General features: G+C 37.4%; 1 protein-coding gene across 1 annotated transcript; it reads right to left on the reverse strand.

Moving 5' to 3' along the window:
- Positions 1-1,732: 1,732 nt before the first annotated feature.
- Positions 1,733-27,232, reverse strand: LOC129928933 (uncharacterized). The gene is made up of 7 exons (XM_056045482.1): positions 27,017-27,232; positions 23,161-24,254; positions 16,570-16,758; positions 10,258-10,372; positions 7,819-7,931; positions 4,185-4,289; positions 1,733-2,239 (listed from the first exon to the last, which is right to left on the reverse strand). Exons 2-7 carry the CDS (start codon positions 24,220-24,222, stop codon positions 2,144-2,146), a joined length of 1,680 nt encoding a protein of 559 aa, XP_055901457.1. The 5' UTR covers positions 24,223-24,254; positions 27,017-27,232; the 3' UTR covers positions 1,733-2,143.
- Between the last annotated feature and the right edge of the window lie 316 nt (positions 27,233-27,548).

Genomic DNA, 27,548 nt, shown 5'->3' on the forward strand with positions numbered 1-27,548 from the left:
CTCATTTATTTATTTATCTATTTATATATATATATCCTGTATGTTTCTAGTATATTTTATTTGGCACCAAAGTTTTTAAATTGTGTTTATGTGACACTGCTGGTCTAACTTTAGTTTATCTCATCAAATACCATAAATCAAAGCAATTGTAGGATTTAATCTCATGCATCAGGAGGACTACGCCCTGTCAATGTCTCATGCAACTCTGTGAACTGTTATTGTCACACGTCTGTATTAATGACCTGCATTACACTCCAGACTTTCAATACGTCAAAGACGTAAACAGTAATAAAAAAACAAAAAAGAACTCTTCCCTCTTTGACAAAGCAAAGCAAGAATAGGATGTTAAAAATTTTAAAACATTTGCTCTTTATTGAACGAAACAAAAACCCAACTTATTCTAGATAGTACCTAATCAGTTATTTGTAAAAAAAAAATAATTACTAAGAGAGTTTCTTTTATCACACAAAATCACAGACGGCCCCCAACAGATCCACCCAAAGACAAAGAATATTCAGGTAAAGGTCTTGATTTATTAATGAACGTAATGAGATTATGTATGGTTAATGCAGGTCTGTAATGACTGCTTTCTGTAATGATGGTGTCTGTAATGACTCCTTTCTGTAATGATGGTGTCTGTAATGATTGATTTCTGTAATGATGGTGTCTGTAATGATTGATTTATGTAATGATGGTGTCTTTAATGATTGCTTCCTGTAATGATGGTGTCTGTAATGATTTCTTTCTGTAATGATGGTGTCTGTAATGATTGCTTTCTGTAATGATGATGTCTGTAATGACTCCTTTCTGTAATGATGGTGTCTGTAATGATTGCTTTCTGTAATGATGGTGTCTGTAATGATTGCTTTCTGTAATGATGGTGTCTGTAATGATTGCTTTCTCAAATGACGGTGTCTGTAATGATTGCTTTCTGTAATATTGGTGTCTTTTTGAATCATTTTGATTTCCTTTCTTCATTCTGGAAATCACTCGGTAAAATAGAGTAAACAACACTGAAATAAGATAAGATTATTTTATTCGTCTAAAAAATGAATGTCACTTTCACTACATTTGTACACTTCAGTATTACTTATATAATAACAATACAGGCGCTAACACAACAATAATACCAAAAAAAAAAAACAGACACAAAATCCACACATAAACAATGCTTTATAAATCGACTCCTTTGTTCCTCTTGGTAACTATAAATATATTGAAGCGCCTTGAGGACTGAGAGTTAATTAACTCTTTCTCTCCTAATTGACGATACCATCGTTGATTTGACCCCATTAAATTCAATTATTTTTTTTTATTTTATAAACTCGGCTAGCTAACACTTTTACAAAAGATGAATGTGGGTAAGGATAGTTTTCAAAACCAGGCTCTAGGCGCATAAGTCATTATAGTCGATTTACAGCTGACTATCATCTCTACGAAACATACTGCTTATATCTAGCAACCTTTCCACTGTTTACTGCATATTGCCTTTTTCAGACTCTGACGTTTAATCATCTTCTAGAAATGAGATGAGTACTTCGGCATGGTCGGAACCATGACTCACACAAAGCGTATCCCCAACACATCATAAACCTTCACACATAGTAAGCCCCATACATCATAAACCCCCACGAAGTATCTCCCCCATACAGCATAAACCCAAACACAACACGAATCTCCACACAGCATAAGTCCCATACATCATAAACCTCAATATATTGTAAACCCCATACATCATAAGCTCCCACAAAGTATCTCAGCCATACAACATAAACCCACACACACACACCGCATAAAGCCCCACACGGCATATCCCCGTTTCCATGCAGCTTATATGTCCAAAGGAATGGCGGTTTCCGATTGCAGTTTGAAATGAGCAGCATTGCAGGTTTGCCATAGTGTGCTAAACAAAATATCATCACAACACTCATACATCTAAAAGTACTACAAACATATCCAAAAATGATAGTCTTAAGACTTATGGAAGAGCTCATTGAGTGTAAATTAATGCCAACCCCCCCAATCTTTATGCCAGCTGGTCATTTCAGGCTCATCATTAAGGCGTCATTTCCTCTCCTAGTTTGACATTCTTGCAAGCGCCTCACAAGCGATAGTTTTCAAGCTGTATAGGTTCCAAATTATTTTACAACATATCTACGCAAACATCCATGTTATTGTTGGTTGTTGAACTCATTTCATCTTTAGTATTCTTTTCCTTTTTGCCAGTCACGTGATAGATCTTGCATATGTAAAACAAAACAAAAAAAAAAAGAAAAAAAAAAGAATTAATGTTTTTAAAATAACACGTTTTATGTTATAGTGATAACTAAAATTAGACAAATTTCATGTATATTGGATATTCCCAAGGCAAACTGAACAAAGTCAAGGAAGTGGAATTGTACGTCGCTGTTGCCTATGAAAAACATACAACAGAGCTCTAGTTGGACACCATCACAATGGCTAGCAGTTGATCTGTAACGATTGTGTCTGTAATGATTGTTTCTTTCATGATGGTGTCTTTCATGATGGTGTCTTTCATGATGGTGTCTTTCATGATGGTGTCTTTCATGATGGTGTCTTTCATGATGGTGTCTTTCATGATGGTGTCTTTCATGATGAGTGTGTCTGTAAAGATGGTGTCTTTCATGATGGTGTCTTTCATGATGGTGTCTTTCATGATGGTGTCTTTCATGATGGTGTCTTTCATGATGGTGTCTTTCATGATGATGTCTTTCATAATGAGTGTGTCTGTAAAGATGGTGTCTTTCATGATGGTGTCTTTCATGATGAGTGTGTCTGTAAAGATGGTGTCTTTCATGATGGTGTCTTTCATGATGGTGTCTTTCATGATGGTGTCTTTCATGATGGTGTCTTTCATGATGGTGTCTTTCATAATGAGTGTGTCTGTAAAGATGGTGTCTGTAATGATTGTGTCTGAAATGATTGAATCAGTGATAATTGTCTTTAATGATGGTGTCTGTAATCAACTCTCTTTTAATACCGCTACTTTTTTGTTCATTAGCTTTTAAATAAGTATTAATTCAGAGAGAAAAATGTAATCCATCCACTAACTGATAATTATTTGTGCTAAAATTAAATTATGGCTTTTATATAGCGCTACATTCATGCTTATAGCATGCTCAGAGCGCTTTGGTCCAATCTCAATTGTGGACCAGTGGGGGGGAGGAAGGGGGTATCTAGGAGAAGGTTTTTCCGTGCTGCCTTCAGGCGCTCAGTAAACACTACTCTGCCCGAGTCGGGTGTCGAACCTCGAGCCCCCTTCATAGGTAGCCAAGCCAAGATTCGACTACGCTACAAAAAGAAGAACTTTAAACTAATGATTATGATGTGCTAAAAAGACCAGGAATACGATGGGCTGACCATATAGAGGAAGAGTAACAAGACACGAAAAGCTCAAAAAGCTTTAGAGAGAGAAGACTTATAAGTAAGGTAACAATTATACATAAATTACTGAACCATAATCTTCAAATACAAAGGAAAGCAGAATCTAATAAAATACTCAGAAAGACACCAAGATACAGTCACATTTCTCGTTCCGTTTACTAGGATAAATGTGTACAAATGTTCATTCTTCCCTAGTGGTATTAGAACATGGAATGGGTTGCCTGAGCCGCCAGGAAAACCAGTGACTTGGCAGAATTTAAGCCATTGGTTAACATGCATGACTAAATGCATGACGTCTGTATTCTTATCTTATCTTATATAATACAGACGTTACTTCAAAAAGAAGATGATTACGTCCTACGCGTCATGCATTTAGTCATTATATTAGATACGATATAAGAAATCTGAATGGAAGACTGTGCTGAAGCAGGCAAGAGCTCTCCATGGGCAGTAACTCCAAAGGAATGGATAGATGTGCCAATCAACAGGTCCTTCTTTATGTACATCGACTACACCAAAAAACTTTAGCCCCTAAAGGAATATGCATAGAAGGTTTCACCTTTTCAACTACATACACTTAATGTTGATGTTGAAATGATAGACAACTTATTTAACTGCGCTCAGTTACCGAATTATCGTAATTCAGTAAAAAAAAAAAGACTGTCTGGGAATTCTTAAACAGTAATCCCAACCCCCAAATGTTCCGACCTGTTTGTTTCTTACATGGCTTTCCTAAATTAATATGGTTATCTCAATACACCGATAAGTTTAGATCATACCGGTTTTCTTAGGGTCCACAACTCATGTAAATGTGTGAGGTAGAAATGGTCAAACACGATTCCCTCCCCTTGTTGAATTCTACCGTCTCGTATACAGCCAAGAACCTGAATAGGATAGGAATATAATAAATGATTTGAAAAGTGACAAAATGAGAGAGAGAGAGAGAGGGAGAGAGAATAAAGGAGAGGAAATGCCAACTAAAAATACTAGGCATTGTCGCTATGCCGAAAAACATATTGGTACAGTAATGCTACAAAGCATGAAATCACAAACATAATTCAGTTACAAAAAATAAATAATTAATACCTTAAAACAAATATTTCTAGTATGTGGTATTAAATCGTACGTGGTACTCTCGATGCACTATGATCCTATAGCCTGTCTGGACCAGTTGTGAAAGGGAGGGGGAAGAAGATATATCCTAGTGAATGTTTACACGATCATTTTTTTTAATGCACTGAAAAAAATGTTCACTCACAGCTAGAGTCCTCAAGGGGACAAATTCAACTTTGTACCAACTGACAGACAAATGGAAAGAATTGATACAGACTTTGTACCAACTGACAGACAAATGGAAAGAATTGATACAGACTTTGTACCAACTGACAGACAAATGGAAAGAATTGATACAGACTTTGTACCAACTGACAGACAAATGGAAAGAATTGATGCAGACATTGTACCAACTGACAGACAAATGGAAAGAATTGATACAGACTTTGCACAGGACGTTGGCTGAATTTCTCATTGTTTTAGTAAATGAAAAAACAATAAATTTGTAACAATTTTCAAAACTTTTCGTAAAATATAGTACAAAGGATTGAACATTCCAACATACCTAGATAAATACTAATACGATAAGCAGTATTAATTAAAATATTTTCTTCCCAAAGCGTTGAAGTCAGCAGTGCTAAGAGGTTAACATCTAGTGCATTCATTCGAACTAGACACTAAACTTTATATTTAAAAAAAAATGTATTATTCATGCTTAGTGCGCATTTAGAACTTCAATGCAGATTTGTCAAAGCGTTTTTAAAACCCTTTTTATGTATACCATTCCATATCAATGTGAATAAAGTCAAGTACTACGACAACACCATAAGCGGTATGTCTTACTTTCCATATTAGTATTATTGATTCTCTACTATTTTCTAGCCTTTTGTTAACAGAATAAACGTGATCACTGGCCTGCCTTTGAATATCAGGTGAACTGCTTTGGTAAAAGTTATTCACAACCAGAAATAAAACATAACTTTACTAAATGACATAAATGTTATGAAATATAACTTGCTTATGATACAGTATGAATATACTAAACTAGCGTATCATTACACAAATCAGAAGCTGGATTAGTATATAATATTATTTATTAACAGAATGTAACGAGCACCGGCAAGGTATACTGTAATCTAAACGACTACCCATGAATTAAATGTCATCTCATTTACAAAGTAAAGATCATACTTTACGATCATATATATAATATATATATATATATATATATATATATATATATATATATATATATATATATATATATATATATATATATATATATATATATATAGAGAGAGAGAGAGAGAGAGAGAGAGAGAGAGATAGATAGATAGATAGATAGATAGATAGATAGATAGATAGATAGATAGATAGATAGATAGATAGATAGATAGATAGAAGACAGGCCTGTCAATGAAAGCGACTCTAATTCTGACAAAAGCCAGAGAGATATGGAGAGATATGGTCAATGGATCATTGGTTATGCCACAACGGATCAAAAGACTAAGGGAGAATTTAAGACTTCTTTGAAGTATTCATTTTTGCTGATAGAGTAAACCTCACTACCAGAGGCGGAACTAAGTAAGTGGAGGCCCAGAGGCAGAACTTCGTGGAGGCCCACAGGCAGAATTTCGGGGAGGCCCAGAGGCAGAATTTCGTGGAGGCCCAGAGGCAGAATTTCATGGAGGCCCAGAGGCAGAATTTCTTGGAGTCCCAGAGGCAGAACTTCGTGGAGGCCCAGAGGCAGAACTTCCTGGAGGCCCAGAGGCAGAACTTCCTGGAGGCCCAGAGGCAAAACTTCCTGGAGGCCAAGAGGCAGAATTTCGGGGAGGCCCAGAGGCAGAATTTCGGGGAAGCCCCTACACTTTTTCGAACGCGTTAATAAAAAATAAATTATTAATAATAAAACATAACTAAAAGCATGCCATATTTTAGAAGAACAAAATAGACTTGCCCTACTTGTAAATTTAATCCTATTTTTCTTTTAAAAAATGTATTATGTAAATTTTAGTTTTGAAATGTCTATTTTTGAGTTTGTGGAGGGTTAAGTCCTGGGTTGACGCATTGGCTTAATCTGTAGATGTTTTTTATATTACAAGAAGGCTGCAAGAGGACTCAATTTGATGAAAATACTGTTTGAAAAAAGTTTTAATTTTTGACTCGTCAAAATTCGGATTAAAAAAAAAAAACTCTTTTGAAGTGAGCCCTCCCCGGGAAAGTATCCCCGCCTGGCTACCCACCCTTAAAGCCGGACCTGTTCTCTACGAGATCACATACATTCATTTTTACAGCATATATTTATTTCAATAGTTATTCAAACTAGATCAATATTTATTCCCAATGTTTGCACATATCCTCTTTCTCTTTGCAACTCCAACTCAGTGAACTAGAGATCATTATATTCGATTGAACAGACAGACAAATCAATGGCTCTGGTTATATCGTAAGGTCATAAAACATTTTCCTATATCTTTATTCAAATTATTATGAAGACATGTCGTGATGGATTAAAATACAAACATCTTAGCATGGAGTGGTTCTCGGCTTTTTAACGGAGTCTCATATCTCAACTTCACCTTAACCATGTTCCCCACAGGAGATATTTGAGAAATATCGCTAACTGCGTGGTCGGGTGTGATAAAAGAGTTTCTAGGCACCAAAAGGAAAAAAAATGAATGTTGTTAAGTAAGAAACTAGAGATTGACATGAACCCCCGGAGAAAACAATGAAACACAACCATTGGACCGCCCCTACATCACGGTGGACACCAGAAAGATGGCGTTCTGCAGAAGGGAAATGGTTCCTCACTGAAACTTATTAACTGTACATTTTAAATAATTGTTACATTTTTAATTATAAAAAAAAACAGTCTCAATTAATATCAAAGGTGTTCAAGCTAGGTTACAGACCATGAACCCCCGGAGGAAACAATGAAACACAACCATTGGACCGCCCCTACATCACGGTGGACACCAGAAAGATGGCGTTGACCAGAAGAGAAATGGTTCCTCGCTGAAACATATTAACTGTACATTTTAAATAATTGTTACATTTTTAATTATAAAAAAAACAGTCTCAATTAATATCAAAGGTGTTCAAGCTAGGTTACAGACCATGAACCCCCGGAGGAAACAATGAAACACAACCATTGGACCGCCCCTACATCACGGTGGACACCAGAAAGATGGCGTTGACCAGAAGAGAAATGGTTCCTCGCTGAAACATATTAACTGTACATTTTAAATAATTGTTACATTTTTAATTATAAAAAAACAGTCTCAATTAATATCAAAGGTATTCAAGCTAGTTTACAATTAAGCCTATATTTCATTTTCCATTCCATTCTATTTAACGTACCGGTATGGATGTAGCTGCCATCCCTACGGCTAGTAGAACGAAGCTTGATATATGACACACCCAGTAGCTGACAGGTTTATATGGCAGGTAAACATCCATGAGTGTCCACAGACCTGACAGGAAATATACATTATTACATTTTGACTGAGTAAAAGTGTTCATTATAGTTTGCTCAAATGGATATTACTTCTTCTTCTTCTTAAACTTTCAGGTAGAGTTGAGCCTTCGGCTCTTGGAACTCTAGGTCAGCAAAAGTGAACAAGAGCTCCCTCTAACCGGCCTGAATGAGAACACTCAGAACAGTGTACACTGTTCTGTCTGGCGGGTGGGTCAGACTCGAGGCAAGAGACCGCGTACACTAAGACCCCCGCCATTTTTCTTTTCTATACCAGGCTAACCGTGCGGGACACGCCACCATTTATGTAACGGCCCCTTGAGGAACAGCGCCTGGATTGTGACAAGGTTGTGGGAGCTTTTTTAACAACTCCGCGTAGTTCAATGAGGATGCTCTCGCACCCCTTTAGGCACCCCCCCCCCCACGGTAGTCTTGTTTTGCTACCCTTTAGCCTAATCGTTTCCTCTTACGATCGTTTCCACCAGGGCGCCACAATGAGGCAGGGTAGCATGCCCGGGAAAGGTATATTAAATATGACTTCACAGGATAGTTTGGAGCTTAGACCAATTGTTATTATAACTTAATTATCAACGTCACTTCCGTCATTAAAAAATAACGTAATGTATCTGTTAGAGAAAGAAGCTTATTATATAATAAGTAAGTGGTTTGTTGCAGTGGCGTAGCTAGGGGTTTTGGGGCCGGCGGGGCTTGACCTCTTCAGGGGCCCCTGCATTATAAAATTCGACATCATAACATGAGGTAATAGCGTAAATATTTAATGTAAAATTAATTTCGGACACTCTTTTGGCGGCCACGTCTTAAGTTGGGATCGGGGGAAATGTCAAATTTGCCCCCCCCCCCTTCCCCACCCTAGCTACGCCACTGGTTTTAGGAATACATCTACATGTTAAGTTTAACAACAATATTGTTTTTACACTTTCATTGCTGCCTGGGCCTGGTCGTTTTGGTAATTCCATCCGGGCAACGCTTCTCAGCCTCAGCATGGCGCTTGGATACAGACGATGTTTAAAAGATATTATGGCCCATTGGGGAAGCAAATAGAACCGAGCTCATTCCTGACACATCGTCAAAGAAGGCCTGAACACTGACATGCAACGTCGCTACCTGTAGGCAGTGAAGACCAATAGCTCGATGCCACGTCATAGGTCTGTACGACGTAGCAACGAGCTTTTGGTCTACAAGTGTTAGTGTTGAGGCCTACTATGAGGATAGATGTCGGTTCATTGCCCATGAATGGATAGAAGAGAGCCCTAACCATATCAAAGCTCACCTTAAGGGGTCGTTTAGGACGGAGACAAACACGGCTGTTACAGAGAAGGGAAATGGGGTTGGTGCGGGTCCCCCCGGTGCGCTTAGTATTTGGCCGCACCTCTGGCCATGTGATTCATCAGAAACAGAAATTAAACGAATATACATCTGCTTATGATTTCCGGAGGGATTAATAGTTCAGACAGACCGTTTCATGGGAGCTACCTCCTGCGTGTTGCTTTAAGAGACGTTGTCTTCACTCTTATGAAAGCTACAAATCGGTTGCTATGTTATGCGAAACTAAGCTGTCATCATTATTGTCCCAAGACCAACGTCCCAGCAGCCACGTCCCTCAAGAGTCTGTTGGGACCGAATAATGTTGCAAACATAGACTTATCTATATTGTATCTAGACTGGCCATGGGGTTATTTTAAACCCACAAAAAATGACGTGATTTTAATTTAAAAGTTGAAACAAGGCGTTGTTTTGTAAAGTAGTTATAAGAAGTAAATTATTTTTTCAACCCAAACCTATGTAACATATAATTTAATTTATAGATCTTATTCTAGATCTAGTAACTGAACATACAGAATGACAGTCTCATGATTATTATTTTGTAATTTTTAGATACATAATCTAGAAAGATCTAGGTAATCAATCTATTTAAACATACATAACATTATTAAATTAACAGACATGAATTATTTCGATCTTGGATTTTTGAAACATTATCTAAATGTTTCATATATTAGCATGAATATATAGTTTTATAATTACTAGCCCATTCTAAAGAAAATCCGAGAAATGATTTGGCATTATTTCTAAACTTTGAAAACTAAAGATCATTACTTTTCTAAGACACAAAAGATTGATTGGGGCGACTTCCCTTGGAGCGTGAAAAAGAGTTACGTACATAAAAATCTATTCATATAGGTCTTTGAATCGATCAATCGCGGATAAGAATTTGTTTCCGGTTTCCAGTCTAGATATAATATATAAGTCTATGGTTGCGAAGGTAATATTCACGAGAGATATAATAACAATGTCCAACTAACCTCTCCAGTGATTGATGGTAACAACAGAGTGAAGAATTGTGATAAAATCTTCAAAAATTAAAGATACGATCCAATGTTGGCCTTCTAATGCTAAAGATATTCTTGTCACATAGTCCTGAATAAGAAATTAAATCAGATCATTTTAATAAAGAGTAAAGCAAAGTTCCACTTTCAGACCTTGTGATGTATCAATGTATAGGGCAGATGATGCAAAGGTCATCTGTTTCTGTGGCCTACGGTCAACGAGGGTTTCATGTGGCCATCACAACGACCAACTGCCCTTACTTTACCTCAACTAATGTCAGGTACCCATTACAGCTGAGTGGACTCAGATACGCCCAATGATCCCGAGATAAAGGATCCCAGTCTTCGAGCCCGGGACCCGCGGTTAGGAAGCCAAGCGCTTTACCGCTCAGCCACCGCGCCTCCTAATTTTTAATAAAATTAAACAAACATTTAATTCAAAGTACCCAATGAGTCGTTACGTCAGGATTGTGAATTTCAAGTGTTAATTCTAGGAGGATTCATCGAGACTCTCGTCCTTTTGAAATTTCTTACCACTTTAATAATAAATGTAAAAGAATATATCTTTTTTATGGTCTATAGTAAGTTGCATATGCGTTGGCTACAGTATCATATAAATTAATTGTGATTGGCAGTCATCTCGCAGGAAATGTTTTTGAAGTAGTCTATAGTGTACTAGTCGACCGGCGGCGTAGCATAAGCCGCTATTTTGCAGGGCCGGCCTTAGAAATGTGCAACCTACGCGACCGCAGTGGGCCCCACACTTTTATAGGACCCGCGCTAATTCTAGGTGTATAAATTATTAAATTAAACCATTTTATAACGATTTATAACAGATTTCCCGCGGCCTTCTGTCTCATGAAATATACATACAAAAATTGTCATTTAGGTGTGTTATTCATTCAATATGGAAAAACGATAATTCTACGCGCGATGAGTAAAAACGGCATTATGCATTACCCGTAATTGTGAAATCTGGTGAAAGAAGCTTCTCGTGCCTTAAACTAATGAAGAATTACTTGAGGTCAACAATTCTCGTAGATAGATTGAAACATTTGGTAATTCTTGCTATGGAGCGTGATCTATGTAGGAAATACAATTTTTATTATATACTGTATGACTTCTCTACACGCAAGGCTCGTAAAGTCATTATGTACGTAGTAAAGAATGAATAAAATGCAAAGACGAATTTAATACAAACTCTTAATTTTCACTTATTATCCGTATCCCTACTCAAACTTGGCCCCGCGAAATCCGTTTCGCATAGAGCTCCACAATGGTTAAGTCCGGCTCTGCTATTTAGTGACGGGTGAATACAGAATAGATTACTCGTTCTGTTTCTATGACTTCTTGGTCACAATGGTTAAGTCCGGCCCTGCTATTTAATGACTGGTTAATACTACTTGTTCTCCCTCCCCCCTCTTTTTCTTTTCGCCTCTTAAATTACGTAGGTTAACTCTAGTAATGCAATGGCTCAACGTGGTCTCGAGAAAATCTCATTCGCTTTATTTTTTTTTCTTTACATCTTCTTTGTTTTATTCTACGTTAACATCTTATTTATAATTTCAGATACGGTGTAATAGTAATCCCAAAAGTAAGTAATAGTAAAGGTACCGCTATTAGATTTTGCTCTGTATGAATGATGTATACTTGTATAGCAATGGTCAGAGTGGGTGTCATGTGGCCAAACCAACGACCAATCTTCTTTACTCCCTCTACGTGAGTCAGATTTTATTAGAGATGGGTGGAATCTAAGGGAAGTAAAATTCCGAAGCTCAAAATTCCAGTCTTTACCTGGATTCGAACTTGAGACACACACCTCGGTTAGGAAGAGCTTTACCACTCAGCCACCAAACCCCTAATTGAAAAGTACGAGCCCTTTTTTTTTGGGGGGGAGGGACACTAAGAAGTAGTTAACACATTGTCAAAACTGGTTGACATCATAGGTTACTAGGCCTTGATCGTAAGCTACATTTAGTGAGGTGGCCGTTATATTATCACAAGGTATACTTTTTGCAATCATTACTATTCTCAACCTGGACATGCCCTAGAGCCGGCCCCAATATAAAATCAACATTTAAGTCTTTGTGAAGAAACAAGTCCTTTTACGTTTATAGTGCCTTTTAATTGTGTAACATTTCAACATAACATATATACATGGCAACGATATATACAGATACCCAACTTCAATCGCTGACTTTCTCTCTCTCTTTCTTGTTTACACACTCGTCACTTCCCGCAAGTCCCCTAACTCTCGATACCCAACTCTTGACCATGTGTCACGGTTGACCACACAGTAACCGTGTCACCCACAGTCCTTCCAGGGCAAAGAAAAATTCTGATCGTATCAAAATTTCATGAACCAAACAGTTTGGGTGTACATCAATAATGTTTTACATCGACAAGAAAAAAACAATGACATGTAATACACTGGCATCTTCAATTATGAGAGAACTGATAATGCCTATGACGACAAATAAATCTTCAATAATATGTTATTGCAAGGGACATTTCCAATTGAACCATCGCCGAAAGCTTTCCTGTTATATTATACAACTTATATAAAAATAAATCCCGCATTTAGTTTTTTTCAATGTAACGATAGTCTTTTGAATGCCAACACTGTCAGGTGAAAAATGCACAATTAGTTAATACTTTATGTTACATCAAAACCTCTTCCAAATTAAGGGAATTGTTTACTTTGCGTTTCTTCCATACCAGTTCCTAAATGGACATTTATGACTATAATCAACATAAAAAAAAACTAAATTGTAGTACAAATTTCACATCTCTGAATGAAATTTAAAAAAACATAAAAAAAACTAAATTGTAGTACAAATTTCACATCTCTGAATGAAATTTAAAAAAAATTCAGAAGCGTAATGTTCATTCAATTTTGACAAGACAAATTTTAAAGTTATCTTACAAGTTATTTGTTAATGTTCTCATTATCTGATGAATGAATGAACCAAAGTCCAGCGGTCCCTAGACACATCTTGTCAACACGTCAGCTATCACGTTGATTTGTCCCGGAATAGCTTGAACTGTAAAGCTGAAGTCTTGAAGTTTTAAAGCCCATCTAGTGGTCCTCTGGTTGGCTAGCTTATTTGTATTGATATAAGCTAGTGGGGCGGGATCTGTTAGTAACAGATGAACGTGATCTTAAGCAAGTAACGGGATAGTTTCGTTATGCAGAACACAATGGCTAGAGCTTCAGGCTCTATCGTGGAGTATTTCTGTTCTGCTGCGTTCAGCTTTCTGCTAATGAAGTAGACTGGTCGTAGCATTTCTGCATTAGCGTTCGTTGAAAGTGTAAATGGTCTGGGCATGTACAGCTTCAGCATATTGATGTGAAATACTTTGTCTCGACCTCTGATGTTTATACTGTAGTCGACCTTCGAAATCACCTTTGTGACTTGGAATGGGCCCTGCCATTTTATAAATAGTTGGTTATTTTTGTCAGGCAGCAGAACCATGACATTATCACCAACTTGTAGTGTTCTCAACTTTCGTCCCTGATTTAGCTTTCTCAATAGTTTTGGTTTCTCTTTATTTGCTTGCTTTTGGACAGTTTCGCTTTGATTATATTTTGTCTTGTCTTGATGACAAGATCGTATCTTGTGAGTACGTCATGTATAGTGACATGGGTCCCCTAACAGGTGAGCCATAGAGCATCTCGAATGGTGAGAAGCCGTTGTTGTGTGTGGTACTTCTCTGTAGGCGAACAGTATGGGGTTGATCAGCTTGTCCCAGTCTGTTGGGTTGTCCTGTGCTTCTTTGTTCAGCATTGTTTTCAGCGTTGAATTCAGGCGTTTGCACATCCCATTCGTTTGAGAGTGAAATCGGGCAGCAAATTGTTGTTTAATATTCAGAGTTTTGCAAAACTGTGCGAATTCATTTGATTTAAACTGGGTGCCTCGATCGCTCAGTATTATACGAGGGTAACCTGTTCTTGAAAATATTGTTGTTAGTGCGTTGTTAGTGCGTCTTCCACATCTTCGGAAGAAATTCTTTTCAATGATATTGCTTCTGGAAACCGTGTGCACATGTCTACAACAGTCAATATGTAGCGATGGCCTCTTCCGGATATTTCTGGCATTGGTCCAATAATATCTACAGCTATCTTTTCAAATGGCATTTCACTTAAGTCTGTTGTTTGTATTGGAGCTTGCATATATGTTCCCTTTGCTCCATTTATTTGGCAAATATGGCAAGATTTTATGTAGGCCTTGACTTCTTGCGTAATTCTAGGCCAAAAAAAATCATTCAAGATTCTATTCAATGTTCTCTTTACTCCCATATGTCCGACAAACGGGGTGTCATGTGCAAGCTTTAAAATTGTTTCTCTATACTTCTTTGGAACTAGCAATTGTTGTGTCTTGCCTGCTTTCAGATGAATTTCTCTCACATAGACACCATCTTTGCCTATCTTGATTAACCCTCGTCTTGGTGGAGCTTCACTTTCTATGAGTTTTATTAGATCTGGATCATTTTCTGTTCACTGACAAATTTTTCTGTTTTAATCTGTAGTGGGTCTTGACTTTCTGTGGAGATTTCATTCGGGTTTGTTCACTTGATTATGGCTTCTCATATCCCTATTTTCTGTTTCTGTATTTTCATTTTCATTGTGTATGTTGGTTGATACGTGCTACCAGGTGTGTAGTTACTTGACCAGTGTAACCAACACAGTCTTGTCTTCTTCCGGTGTACTCTTGTGGGTTGCGACTAAAATTGCGGTTGCGCCTGTATCGTACAGTACGTTGGTCATCTGTTCTCCCACAAAGCCTGGGTATACTATATTATTAGTGTGTTTGGCAGTTCTCTCTCTTCGATATCTATATGTTGGACTCATTTCTTCATCTTTCTCTCTTCGATATCTATATGTTGGACTCATTTCTTCATCTTTCTCTCTTCGATATCTATATGTTGGACTCATTTCTTCATCTTTCTCTCTTCGATATCTATATGTTGGACTCATTTCTTCATCTTTCTCTCTTCGATATCTATATGTTGGACTCATTTCTTCATCTTTCTCTCTTCGATATCTATATGTTGGGCTTATTTCTATATCTTTCTCTTCTTCCTGTATATGGTGGGCTTGGAGTCCGCATTCTTGCAGCGTTGTTCATCATACAAGCTAATGCAGTTGGGTTCTCTCTAGCTAACACTTCCCTTGGGTGTGCGGCCTTATACTGCCTTAGTTGTGCTATCAGGCTGCTGTGGTCTTTGGCTCTCGCTCCGTGAAGTATGTTTTCACATTATTATTGTAAGCTTCCATCACAGCGTCCATTATGATGTGTTCTCTGATGGTTTCATATTTGTGATCCACTTTTGACAGGTCTCTGTCTACCCATCGATCGAAGTAAATCGACATGTTGGTGACGAATATTTGTGGATCGTCGTTCGCCAGAGGTGTCGACTCTTTTAATCTACTTCTGTATTCGTAACTTGTGGAGCCAAATTGTCTCAGCAACGCCTCCTTCACGGCCACGTACTCTTTTCTTTCTTCATCTCTCATTTGGAGACAGATGTTGATGGCTCTACCTTTTAAGCGCCCCATGAGGCTTCTTGCCATTCTGTCTGTGGGAGGTTGCACGCTGTTGCTATGTCCTCAAATCTCAGGAGACATTCTGTCTAATTGTTTGTATTTGTCAAAGTATTCCTCCTTTTCATTTTGCTGTTCTTTGTCTTTCTTTTCTTTAAGTTTTAGTTCTAGTTGTAAGAGTTCCTTCCTTCTACTATTTTCTTCTTTCTTTTTGGCTTCTTCCCTCTTAAATCTCCTTTCTTCCTCCTGTGTTATTTTTAGTGTAATGAACTTTTCCAGTTCTTAGTCTTGCAGGCCATTTTCCTTGCCCGCTTCTCTATATATTTTGTATATTGACATTTCCACTTACTTGTGCCTCGTCGTATCTCGTCGTGGTCGCCAGTTGTGAAGAAACAAGTTCCTTTTACGTTGAAAGTGCCTTTTTAATTGTGTAACATTTCAACATAACATATATACATGGCAACGATATATACAGATACCCAACGTCACTCGCTGACTTTCTCTCTCTCTTTCTTGTTTACACACTCGTCACTTCCCTCAAGTCCCCTAACTCCCGATACCCAACTCTTGATCATGTGTCACAGTTGACCACACAGTAACCGTGTCACCACAGTCTTGTTCTAGATTATTTAAAAAACATTGCAAAATTTTGCAATCAGCGACTCCATTGTTGTGCACATTATATAGTCAAGGCTTTGTGTCATGTATTCTTTCTAGGTAGAAGAAATTTGAATAAAATCTACCTGAGATAGGAACAAGGTAATGGCTAGGCCATAACTGATAACCAGGCTCCACACTCCGCTCATAGTTTTGTCGTCTGGTGTCAGTGTGAAGTCCATCACTTCCCATAATCCTCTCCAAACGGCTATCCCCACTGTGTCAATGACCAGCACCGTAAACGCTGAGTCAGCAGCTTTAAAGTGCAGACCTGACTAACAGAGATACAAAGTAGACTAATAGATACATCTAGAAGTTAACGACAATTAAACTGCATTAAAAAATAAAATTTCTAAAAAAATAGCGATACTACAAAGAAACATATTGCTTAATAAAATGCAAGTAAAACGAAATATAACAGTTGTATGAAGACCCCTTCATTGTGATAGTAATAAAAAGGAACAGATTAGATTGGGCGCAGTTGCTGAGTGGTTAGGCGCTTGGCTCCCGAAACTGGGGTCCTGGGTTTGAAACTCGATGAAATCTGGGATTTTAAATTTAGGGATTTTTAGGGCGCCCCTGAGTCCACCCAACTCTAATGGTTACCTGACTTTAGTTGGGAAAAGTAAAGGCGATTAGCGTTAGGGCTTGCCACATGACACACTCCTCGTTGGCCAATGAAACACATGATTTTTACATCATCTGCCCTACTATAGATCGCAAGGTCTGAAAGGGAAACTTTACTTACGCTGGGCAAGGTCACGTCGAAAGAATGTCAGAGAACAGAGGAGCAAAGATTGTTGACCGGCAAATAAAACAAAAGGCAGGCGACCCAAAGACAGACCACGAGTACGGTGGTAGCTTGGTGACGTAGAGGCAGATCTACAACAGCTAAATGCCCAGGCATGGAGACGTAAAGCCCAGGATAGATCAGAATGGAGAGATGTGCTAGAGCAGCCCCTGGGCCCATCCAAGGGCTACATATCCACTGGGATGGACAAGCAAAACAAACTGATACTAAACGTTTGAGTATATACTGAAACGAAAATAAGTTACAAAAAACTAAAACAATTCTTTTATTCGTGAAATTTTCAAATTACAAAAAATAGGAATTTAAAAACGAAGTGAAAATTGAAGCGTTGAGGAACCAACTGGTTTAACTTACCGATATATAAGTATATTTCTTTTACCGTATATTATTAATTCGGTTTGCTCGAAGCAGCTAAACCAGCAGATTTTGATTCCCTTATTAACATTGAAGATTAGATTATACCTTGGAGAAGACGTTGTTATCTAATTATTTAAAGAACGTCAGTATTTTATAAGATAAGTAGGCTGAAACTTAATAAGCAAAGTATACAAATTATTATTTCTTTTACAAAACAAAGCTCATCAAAGGGAAAGAACACTGCACTTACAACCATATCTTTTAATCATGTAAAATGTATTTGTCTTATTCGATATCCAACAAAATAATGAATTACCAACAAGTCAATTATTGGTTATTTTTTTTTTATCGATTCTTGCTTTGTTAGCTACAATAAATATTTGTTTAAAATTTCATTTCTACTTTATTCGAGAATTGGTGTGGGAGAAATGACGTGTTTAATTATCTAAGTGAACAAAACCTTACATATTTGACCGTATCTGTGAATACTGAAGGATTAATTTCCCTTGTTAACATCAATCAAATATCTAATTACCAGTGATTAATTGACTGATCACATAATTTTTTTTATTGATTCGTGTCTTGTCTATGCCAAAGAATAATAGCTTAAAGTTTCAGCTTGATCCGAGAATGGGTGTGGGAGAAATAACGTGTACACACTTTTTACCAGACAAAATAAGTTGATAAATGCTTTGTAAAAACTGTAACAGATGTTTATCACAAAAACTAATTTAGTGTAAACGGGTAGAATAAAGATATTATATCTTTTGAAGTAACGTCTGTAATCTTTAAGATAAGACATATACTTAATAACCATTCTTTAGTATCCTTATTTCTTTCTGCCTTATTTCCATTACTTTTTATGTCAAAATCAGATCGACCTTCATAATTATATTTGTATTATTTAGGGAATCAGGCTTTGGGACTGATTTGGGTGTCAAGCTGCTCTGTGGACAGGATGGGTCAAACTCGGTCGTTTCTCTGCAAACAATGTGAGCCCGAAGTGTATCGATGTCATGATGACAATGGAGTGCTTTCATGTGACGCTAGTAGATATAATATGTTATTAATGTCTATTCGTCTATTTGCTTCATTATGAGCCATTACTCACATCATGTCATTAAACATATGTTAATTAATGCTTGTTTTTAAAGTACTGTATGTTAGTTCAGTGGCAGTACTGATAAACTGTTGAGAGTGCCCGGGCAGACGAGCCAAGGCTGTACAAATATAACCCTGGCAAGAAGAAAAAGTGTTTTTTTTTAATGGACTGATCAGACCATCACTCTTTTAGCTAGGTATATATATATATACCTCAGAGAGAGAATTGTTTCAGAATCTGTATTCAAAAACTATTTCTTATTACTCTGTCAAGAGCACACTAAACAATTGATTGGTTCTCCAGAAAGATGTCTGCTTAGTCGTGCGATTTGAGCTCATGACTGTAGTTCGGATTTATCGATGGTCCGGGTTCAAACCCTGCCCGCTCCCACCACCCATAATCTTGCGGGGCGTTACAATTACTAAACACATTGGAAACATTTGTTTTTCAAGGCTTGCAAGCTCACCATCGGTTGCTACAGAGATTATTTTTCAAATACGGATTTGTTGTTTTATGAAGTAGTTCTTCAAAACATTAAACATTAATGTGCCTTAAGTATCACAGTAAAAGTTTTGAAAAGAGCAGTTTTTCGTGGATTTCTTGAGCCATAATAATTTGAATAAAAAAAATCATTACCAGACAAGGTCGATTCAGCCAGCTTTATAGAGAAATATGTTACAGAAATACTTCGTTTGCAAAGACTTACATAAGAAGAAAGAAATATTTGACTATATTCCAACAGAGCTCAAGAAATTAGTGAACTCTTCTACAAATCCATTGCCCTAACAACCGATGGGTCAAGGTTTGCATGGATGGTTCTCAGAAAGCCACCACAAACGGAGGAGCTGGAATACTTATTGAATGGTCCAATGGAGAAAAAATAATTTAAAAATTAAGTTCATTGTAACTAATGAGCTCTATGACAACCACAGAGAAGAAATAGGAGCACTGGAGCTAACAGCTACCATGCTAGCGAATCAGCCAAATTCACAAAACAGTTAAATTTATTTCATGACTAATATAAAGACAGTCCTTCAAAGCTTGACAAACTCTGATGCTTCCTAAATAAAACAACTCATGATGCCTGGACTGACGTTCGGTTGTCACCTTGCCTGCTTGCATCTCCCTTCGGGAGATTTGGGATTGGAGCATCCAAAAGATTTTGTACAAAACGTATTATGTGACCTTGTAAAGCGCAAAAACAGCAAGATCACTATTCTCCAATGTTGAAATAGAAAGAAATAGAAGGCTAACACACTTGCCAAATGTAAGAAAACAAATACAAACTTGAACATCGCTCTCTATCAGGAAGAAATGAAGAAACTAATTGTGAATTGTAAAAACGAGAAATGGACAAGCTCTTATTCGTTATACAAGAAAGATGAAACCTATTATAAACTATCCCAATTATAGGACCACGTATAATTGTTCACATCAGAACTGTACACCTCTTAATGAGAAAACATATGTTCCGGAAGCTTAAAATTGGGACCACTGAAATTAGCCCTTTTGGAGTGTCACCACAGAATGCCAACCATGTCTTAAAAATTGCATTCTTCATCAAGAGTCCCAAAACAAAACACCGGCCACAAAACCCAAACATGAAATTCTTTTCATGATATAAGTTTGTGTAAGAGTTTTTACAATTTCTTCAATGGCTAGTGAAAATCAATATCATGTGAGGTTTTCAGTATTTTACTTTAATCATCATCTTCTCACTGTCAGGTCATAGAGAGATTTTGTGGGTGTATTCTGAACTTTATCTTTAAGTATTTCAAAGTTTTGCAAGCTTTTATCTTTTTATCAGGGTGGCATCATCTCAAATTATGCTCCAGCTTGATTGGTTTCATAGCATCATAAACAATGGCACATTAACACTCGCTTGTTTGACAGGGAAGTAATCAAGTTCAATTTCAAATACTTAACGCTGTACAGTCTACATTTCTTTTGGTTAAATTTATAACTATACAAAACAACACTATTTAAATATAGTTATCAAATTAAATTAAACAATATTTCATTTAGTCAGCAGGATAAAAATTTTAAGGATTTTCTAAGGTACAAATCATAAATGTGTGGATGAAAAAATTCCAATTGTCAAAATTAAAGTCACGACATGCTGAATTGAGATTCTTTATCGTAGACCCCCGAGCACATCTCATAGACCCCCAATTCCCATTTTAACTTTCGTAGACCCCTGGGGGTCTATATAGACCACTTTGGGAATCACTGATTTAAATGGAGAAGTGACATGAGTTTGCTATGTGATAATATCCAAAACTAACTTCGGACAATTAGGTATACTTCGCAATACTCTCTAATGATATGCTATCAACTGTGATTTAGGAAACGGATATAATAATAATAAAATCATTGAAATAAAACAACTTCACAATATCGGACTGCGTTCCTTTTTTAATTATAAATCCGGCTGAAGGATAAATTTGGATACTTCCACCGTTATTAATATAATATTATTTTTTTATTTTGTAAGGTATCTTTTTTTTTTTAAAGATTTATGGTTTAATAAAATATACATTACTCTATTAGAGATTCTCATTTATCGAGGTAGAGCTATAAGTATCTAGATTTTTTTTTCGTGTATGAAGTGCACAGAAAAAAGGTGCAGATAAGTTTTAAGTACAGTATCTTTTGATAAAGTCCAGAAACTTTTTTCCCGTTGATCGTAGGAAAGGCTTGGAAGGGCCAACGAACAGGTCTGGACCCTAAGTCCTGTCTGAGGGCTCCCAGCAGTAGCGGTCATAGACCGATTAAGGGGACCTTACCGCGTACACGGCGCACCTCGCTTTGGGCGACGGCGGGCTGAAATCTTCGAGCAGTGTATCCAGACACTTTGACACCCAAAAGATGGATTATCGACAAGGACGTGGAAGCTCTCTTTCAACTCCGCACCGTGCAATGGGAAAGCTCCTCACATTCCCTTGGACACTCCTACAGGAGTTTTGTTTTGCTATTCATTCAGCCTAATCACTTTCTCAAGTGATCGTTTCCACTCGGGTGCTATCTTGAGGCAGCATAGTGTATCCGGGTGCAAGGTAATCCTTACAGCGGAGTAGACTCTCTAAAGGGGAGGTGTGTTTCCGGTGCATTAGGTGGTTTTCTGCTCGTGCGGTATACGTTACAATGTTCTTCAACTTCTTGAGTTCTAATTCTTTCCGCTACCTTGCCGCCCTATAGGAATAGGAACTCTCGAAACATGGGAGATACGTACCTTACTTGTGCAGAGATTGTTTTCAGAGCCTAATTTTACGAACGTTTTTTTCCCCTACCTTTTTATATTCATAATGAACTAATTCTATCAGACTAGAGTCCAAATGACGCTTGTTTACCCAATCGGCAATCATTTTCTCCGCACGAATAGATCAAATTAAGAAAAATTGCTTCCAAAATTGTCTGTTGTCTTTATGAGGAATTATTCCCATTTGCACGGGAGCTACTAAATTTAATTTCGAATATTTCTTCGTGAGGTGCGTGCGTTACGACAAAACGCTTAGCTTTTAGTTGTAACTGATGTCGTTGTTTAAGTCTTTAAATAGCATCTAACAAGAGAATTACAAATAACAACATATTACGTGTGGAATTTCTCATATACTGACCAAGTAACGTTATAAATTTACAACTCGTAATACGATAGAGCGATTGCTGGAACCCACTATGAATGGTTTATTTATTGCAAGGTAGTTGGATACTGGAAAGACTGAAGAGCAGCCTAAAATTGTACATGTTATAATTTGAAAAGCTTTCTTTTCTTAGAAGAAGAACAGAAGAACTACTCGCCCCCCCCCCCGGACTGGGGTATACTGACTTATTTCACTAACTCTTCTACTTTTACAAAGCTTATATCAACTCACTCTGTCTGTTTGTCTGTCTCAGTAAAAAAATGTGTACACGTAATTTCTCTCACACCCATTCTCGGATAAATCTGAAACTTTGCCCAATTATTCATGGACATAGACCAGACATGAATCAGTATTAATTTTTTTTAAAGTAGCAATTCATTTTTTTTAAATAGGAAAAAGTGAAACTATTAATTCAGTATTCACATATGTGGCTAAATTTGTTGGGTTTAGTCCCCTTAACTAATTGTTTATGTTGTTTATCCCTCACGCATTCTCCGGCCAAGTTGAAACTTTATGCAATTATTTATTGTTTCTAACAAAACATGAATCAATAAACAAAAATACTCAATTAATCAATTGATGATTGATAATTAATTATTTCGTTTAATATCGAATAAGGGCGATAACTTGTTCAGTATTGGTAGCTATAGTTTTTAGAACGAGTTCTTCTCCTCTAGATAAGCTTTGTTTTATTTTAAAGGAATTTTAAAAAATGTTGATGAAGTATCTGTTTGTAAAATACAACCGCAACAAAAGATTCACTCACTTGAATTTCGAAATATGTGTTCATTTTAAAATGCTCCTTTACAGGCAGGTCCATTCGTACAGTAGAGGGTGCCGAGGCTATCGTCCGATGCGCCCTCAGCAAGAGCAATAACCCCGAAGCCAATGAACATGTTAGGGCTGCATTTAGAAGGTACGCCCCAGTGTACTCGTCCAGCAGCACCCAGACACATCGCCACTGGTTGACGTTTCCCCAGCACATGACGTAGGTGTAGGCTTGAATGATGGCACACTGGACTGTCCTGTTCTGCTGACGCACGGCAACATCTGACATCACGTCTTGTAGGAAGTAACCCAAAAAGAAGATGGTGTATCCGACGGCTCCAGAGATCCAAGCTGAGGTCACTGGGTTAGTCGGAAAGAGGTAGTTCTCAGGAATATGCCAGGAGTTGCACCAGTAAACAGTCACCAGAGGACCCACCCAGAAGTACGCCGATGCAAAATTTAGCAGCCTGAATACAGAAGAACTATTTCTTTGCGGCGTTTTTATTTGTGTAGCGTCATTAGGTTTTGAGCTGAAAGTATCCTTTGCTTCGTTGCCATTTGCAATAATTCTGTTAGAACTATGTGAATCTAAGTTTTTCATGTGAAGTGTTGTAACTGCCTTTGGATCTGACACAATGCTCGCGGTAACGCGCAAAACAAGTGATGGCTTCTCACTTCGATGTAAAATAGTTGTTTGAAATTCTGAAGAGTTTTTATCTATTAGATCCATGTCGTTAATAGACAATTTTGAAGTAGATTTATCTAAGTTTTTCTTTAATATACTTTCAGGTAATGTTAATAATTGTATACCTTTGTTATCTTGACTAGTATTGTTATTGACAGAGAGTGGCGTCGCCGCTGTAGAGTGGTGATCCTTAGATCTATAGGAGAACTCTGTACTTGATAAAGTTTGTTTGTGAGTTACTCTTGGGACTCGCTGCTGGCCATGCCGTGAACTAGCCAGTATCTCAAACGATCCTTCTGTGTTTGACGTCATTTGATGAACGTGGCTAACCTCCGAAGAATTTTTTAAAATATCTGTGTCGTCTGATGGAATCATAAGGGCTAATTCCCTGTCGTCAACTGAGGTGTCTGCAAAATAGGTTTTAATATATATACATAGAGAGAGATATGTAGATAGATAGATAAATAGATAGATAGATAATAGATAGTTAGATAGATAGATAGATAGATAGATAGATAGATAGATAGATAGATAATAGATAGATAGATAGATAGATAGATAGATAGATAGATAGATGGCCGCCTGGTCGTGCGGTTTGCGCGCTGGACTGTCGTTCAGATTTATCGACGGTCAAGGGTTCAAACCATGCCCGCTCCCATCCCCTCGTCGTCATGCGGGAGGTTTGGACTAGGAAGTAAACTATCTTCAACTCTGAAGGAACATCCGAAACATGTAAAACATTTGACAAAAGGCCTAACAATAATATTTATCATAAAAATTAAAACAAAAAAAATTTCAGTGACAAAATAAGGAACTGATTCCACGACTGTTAACGAGGGTTTCAGGTGACCAGCACAACGACCAATTACATTCACTTCTCACGGGTAATAGTATTTACTCCTGAGGATGGGTGGACGGCGTCCTAACAATCTCAAAGCTTAAAAATCTTTGTCTTTCCTAGTCTGGAAGCGAATTACTGGGAATGCGATATTTATATTGATAAAAAGTAAATTAACCTTTTCAAATGTTGTGATCAAGTGGCAAATGATATAAACTGTTTCTGTGACCTACGTTTAACGAGGGTGTCATGTGGCCAGAACAACGACTACCTCATTTAATTCTCCCCAACTAATGTCGGGTACCTATTAGAGTGGACACAGGGGCGCGCTTGTAATAACCGAAATTCAATCTCCCAATCATCACAGGGGTTTGAACTCTAGACCTTTCAGTTTGGGAGCCGAGGGTTTTATCGCTCAGCCATTTTTTATTCATAAATTACATAAAAATATAGCCACAAATTCCTTGGAACTTTTTTTTTCTTTTTTTGTATACGTGGCGGTAGCATTGTAGCGAAGTAATAGAGCTACGTAAATGTTTCCGACACAAAAGCAAAAAGATTATGTAATTCGGACTATACAACTGGCATAAAAAACTATTTATTTCAGACAGGGCCGGTCTTAGGCCACTGCAACCTATGAGGCCGCAGTGGGCCCCGCACATTCATATTACCTGTGCGAATTCTATGTGTAAATTATTAAATTAAACCATTTTAACTTATTATTAAAGGGTACCTTAAATTTCCTGAAATTGCAAAATATACGAAAAAACATGAAAATCTACTGAAATAATAAAAATCTTCTGAAACCTCATGCGAATCTCCTTAAAAACAGACAAAAATGTCATTTTGGGATGATTTGGTACTTAGTAAAGTATAAATAAAATGCAAAGACGAATTTATTTTCTATTACAAAATCTTAATTTTCAAGTATTAGCCTTATCCCTACCCAGAGTGGGCCCCGCGTAATCCGTTTCGCATTGGGCCCTCAATCTGTAGGACCGGCCCGGATTTCGGACAAGACAACTACATCAAAAATTATGTATTTCGGACAATACAACAGCAAATCTTTTTACCTTAGTACTTGAAGTAATAATTTCGTAAATATCGCAATTGCTTAAACAAGCAAAATATATTTATTTTAAAAAACGAAAGCTGTTTTAAATGGAAGAACTCCATATTTACAGCCATACATCTCTATAATATTTATTTCCCTTTTACGATAGCAAACAAAATTATTAATGATCGCTATTCAATTAACTAATTCGTTATTTGATTATTATTCTTCATATTTTGATATGGACAAGGAAATACTTGATCCTCGAATAGAATGTGGGGGAATAATGACGTGCTCAGAATGTGTCCCAGGCAAACAGACTGAGCCTGCGAAAACCATCTACCAATGTTGCAAGGCAGGCACTTGACTGGAGCCCACAAGGAAAGAGAAAAGTGAGCAGACCCAAGCAAACCTGGAAGAGGTCAGTCATCAGTGAAGCTGCGGGTACTGGAAAGACATGGGAGCAGATGAAGAAAGCTGCTCAGAATCGAGTTCGGTGGAGAGGTGTGGTTGCGGCCCTATGCTCCCTTGGGAGTGCACAGGATTAAGTGAGTAAGTAAACAGACTGAGTTGATATAAGCTTTGTAATAAGGTAGCCAGTATGTTAATCATAAGTCTGCTCAGGTCCGGTAGCTGATTAATCTTTTTATTTGTTTTAGTTTCTTCATTTGTCCGTCACCAACTTCATCTTGCTACCTGCCCAATCTTCTTACAAATTGTAAACTTAGGTCAGGTAGCAATGTTAACCTGCTTACGTATATGTAAGTCAAAACATCTTCTGTACTAAGCTGTGTCAATAGGTCCGGTGGCTACCTGCCCTTTGATGTCAAGCAATCATTTAATCTTATTTTTTTTTGTAACTACTTGTGAATATAGGTCGCTTAGCCTTTTTAAACTTTTGTACTAAGCTGTGTCAATAGGTCCGGCAGCTACCTGCTCTTTGATGTCAAGCAATCATTTAATCTTATTTTTCTTTGTAACTACTTGTAAATATAGGTCGCTTAGCCTTTTTAATCTTGTTAATATGCTAAAGTCGGTTAGCAAAACATCTTCTGTACTAAGCTGTGTCAATAGGTCCGGTAGCTACCTGTGTATTAAAGTCAAGTATTTACTTAATCATCTTAAGTACCTGTTTGTTAAGGTCATGTAGCCTTTAATCTATCTACCTGTTTGTTATGACCAGATAGCCTTTAATCTACCTACCTGTTTGTTAAGGTCATGTAGCCTTTAATCTACCTACCTGTTTGTTAAGGTCAGGTAGCTTTTAATCTACGTACCTGTTTATTAAGGTCAGGTAGCCTTTAATCTACTTGCCTGTTCCTTTCTCTTTGTAACCAACTCGGAAAAGGTTCCCAAAGCGTTGACCTTTCCCCGCGATCACCTGCGATGAAAGGTCAACACCGCAACCGTGTGGACCTGATGAACGTGACGTCACACTGATGGCGTTCTTTCTCCACGCTTCATTGGCAATCCTTAGCATCGTTTTTATGGCTTGATCTGTGAACATATCAAACAAGAAGCTAATCGATGGCAGTTATTAAACAATGTTTGCTTACCACAAACGTAACGACATGGTAAATGAGGACGTCAATTTGCTTTAATCTAATAGCAATGACTAGAACTTTACAAATTTGGAATATAATGCAGGTGTGTATATGTGTGTATGTATCTATGTGTGTATCTATGTGTGTATGTGTTTATCTTATCTTATCTTACATAATACAGACGTTACTTCAAAAAAGAAGAAGACTAAGCCCTACGCATCTTGCATGTTAAGCAATGACTTAAATTCTGCCAAGTCACTGGTTT

The sequence above is a fragment of the Biomphalaria glabrata genome, chromosome 11 (genome assembly GCF_947242115.1).
Source record: "Biomphalaria glabrata chromosome 11, xgBioGlab47.1, whole genome shotgun sequence".
Classification (NCBI taxonomy): Eukaryota; Metazoa; Mollusca; class Gastropoda; family Planorbidae; genus Biomphalaria; species Biomphalaria glabrata.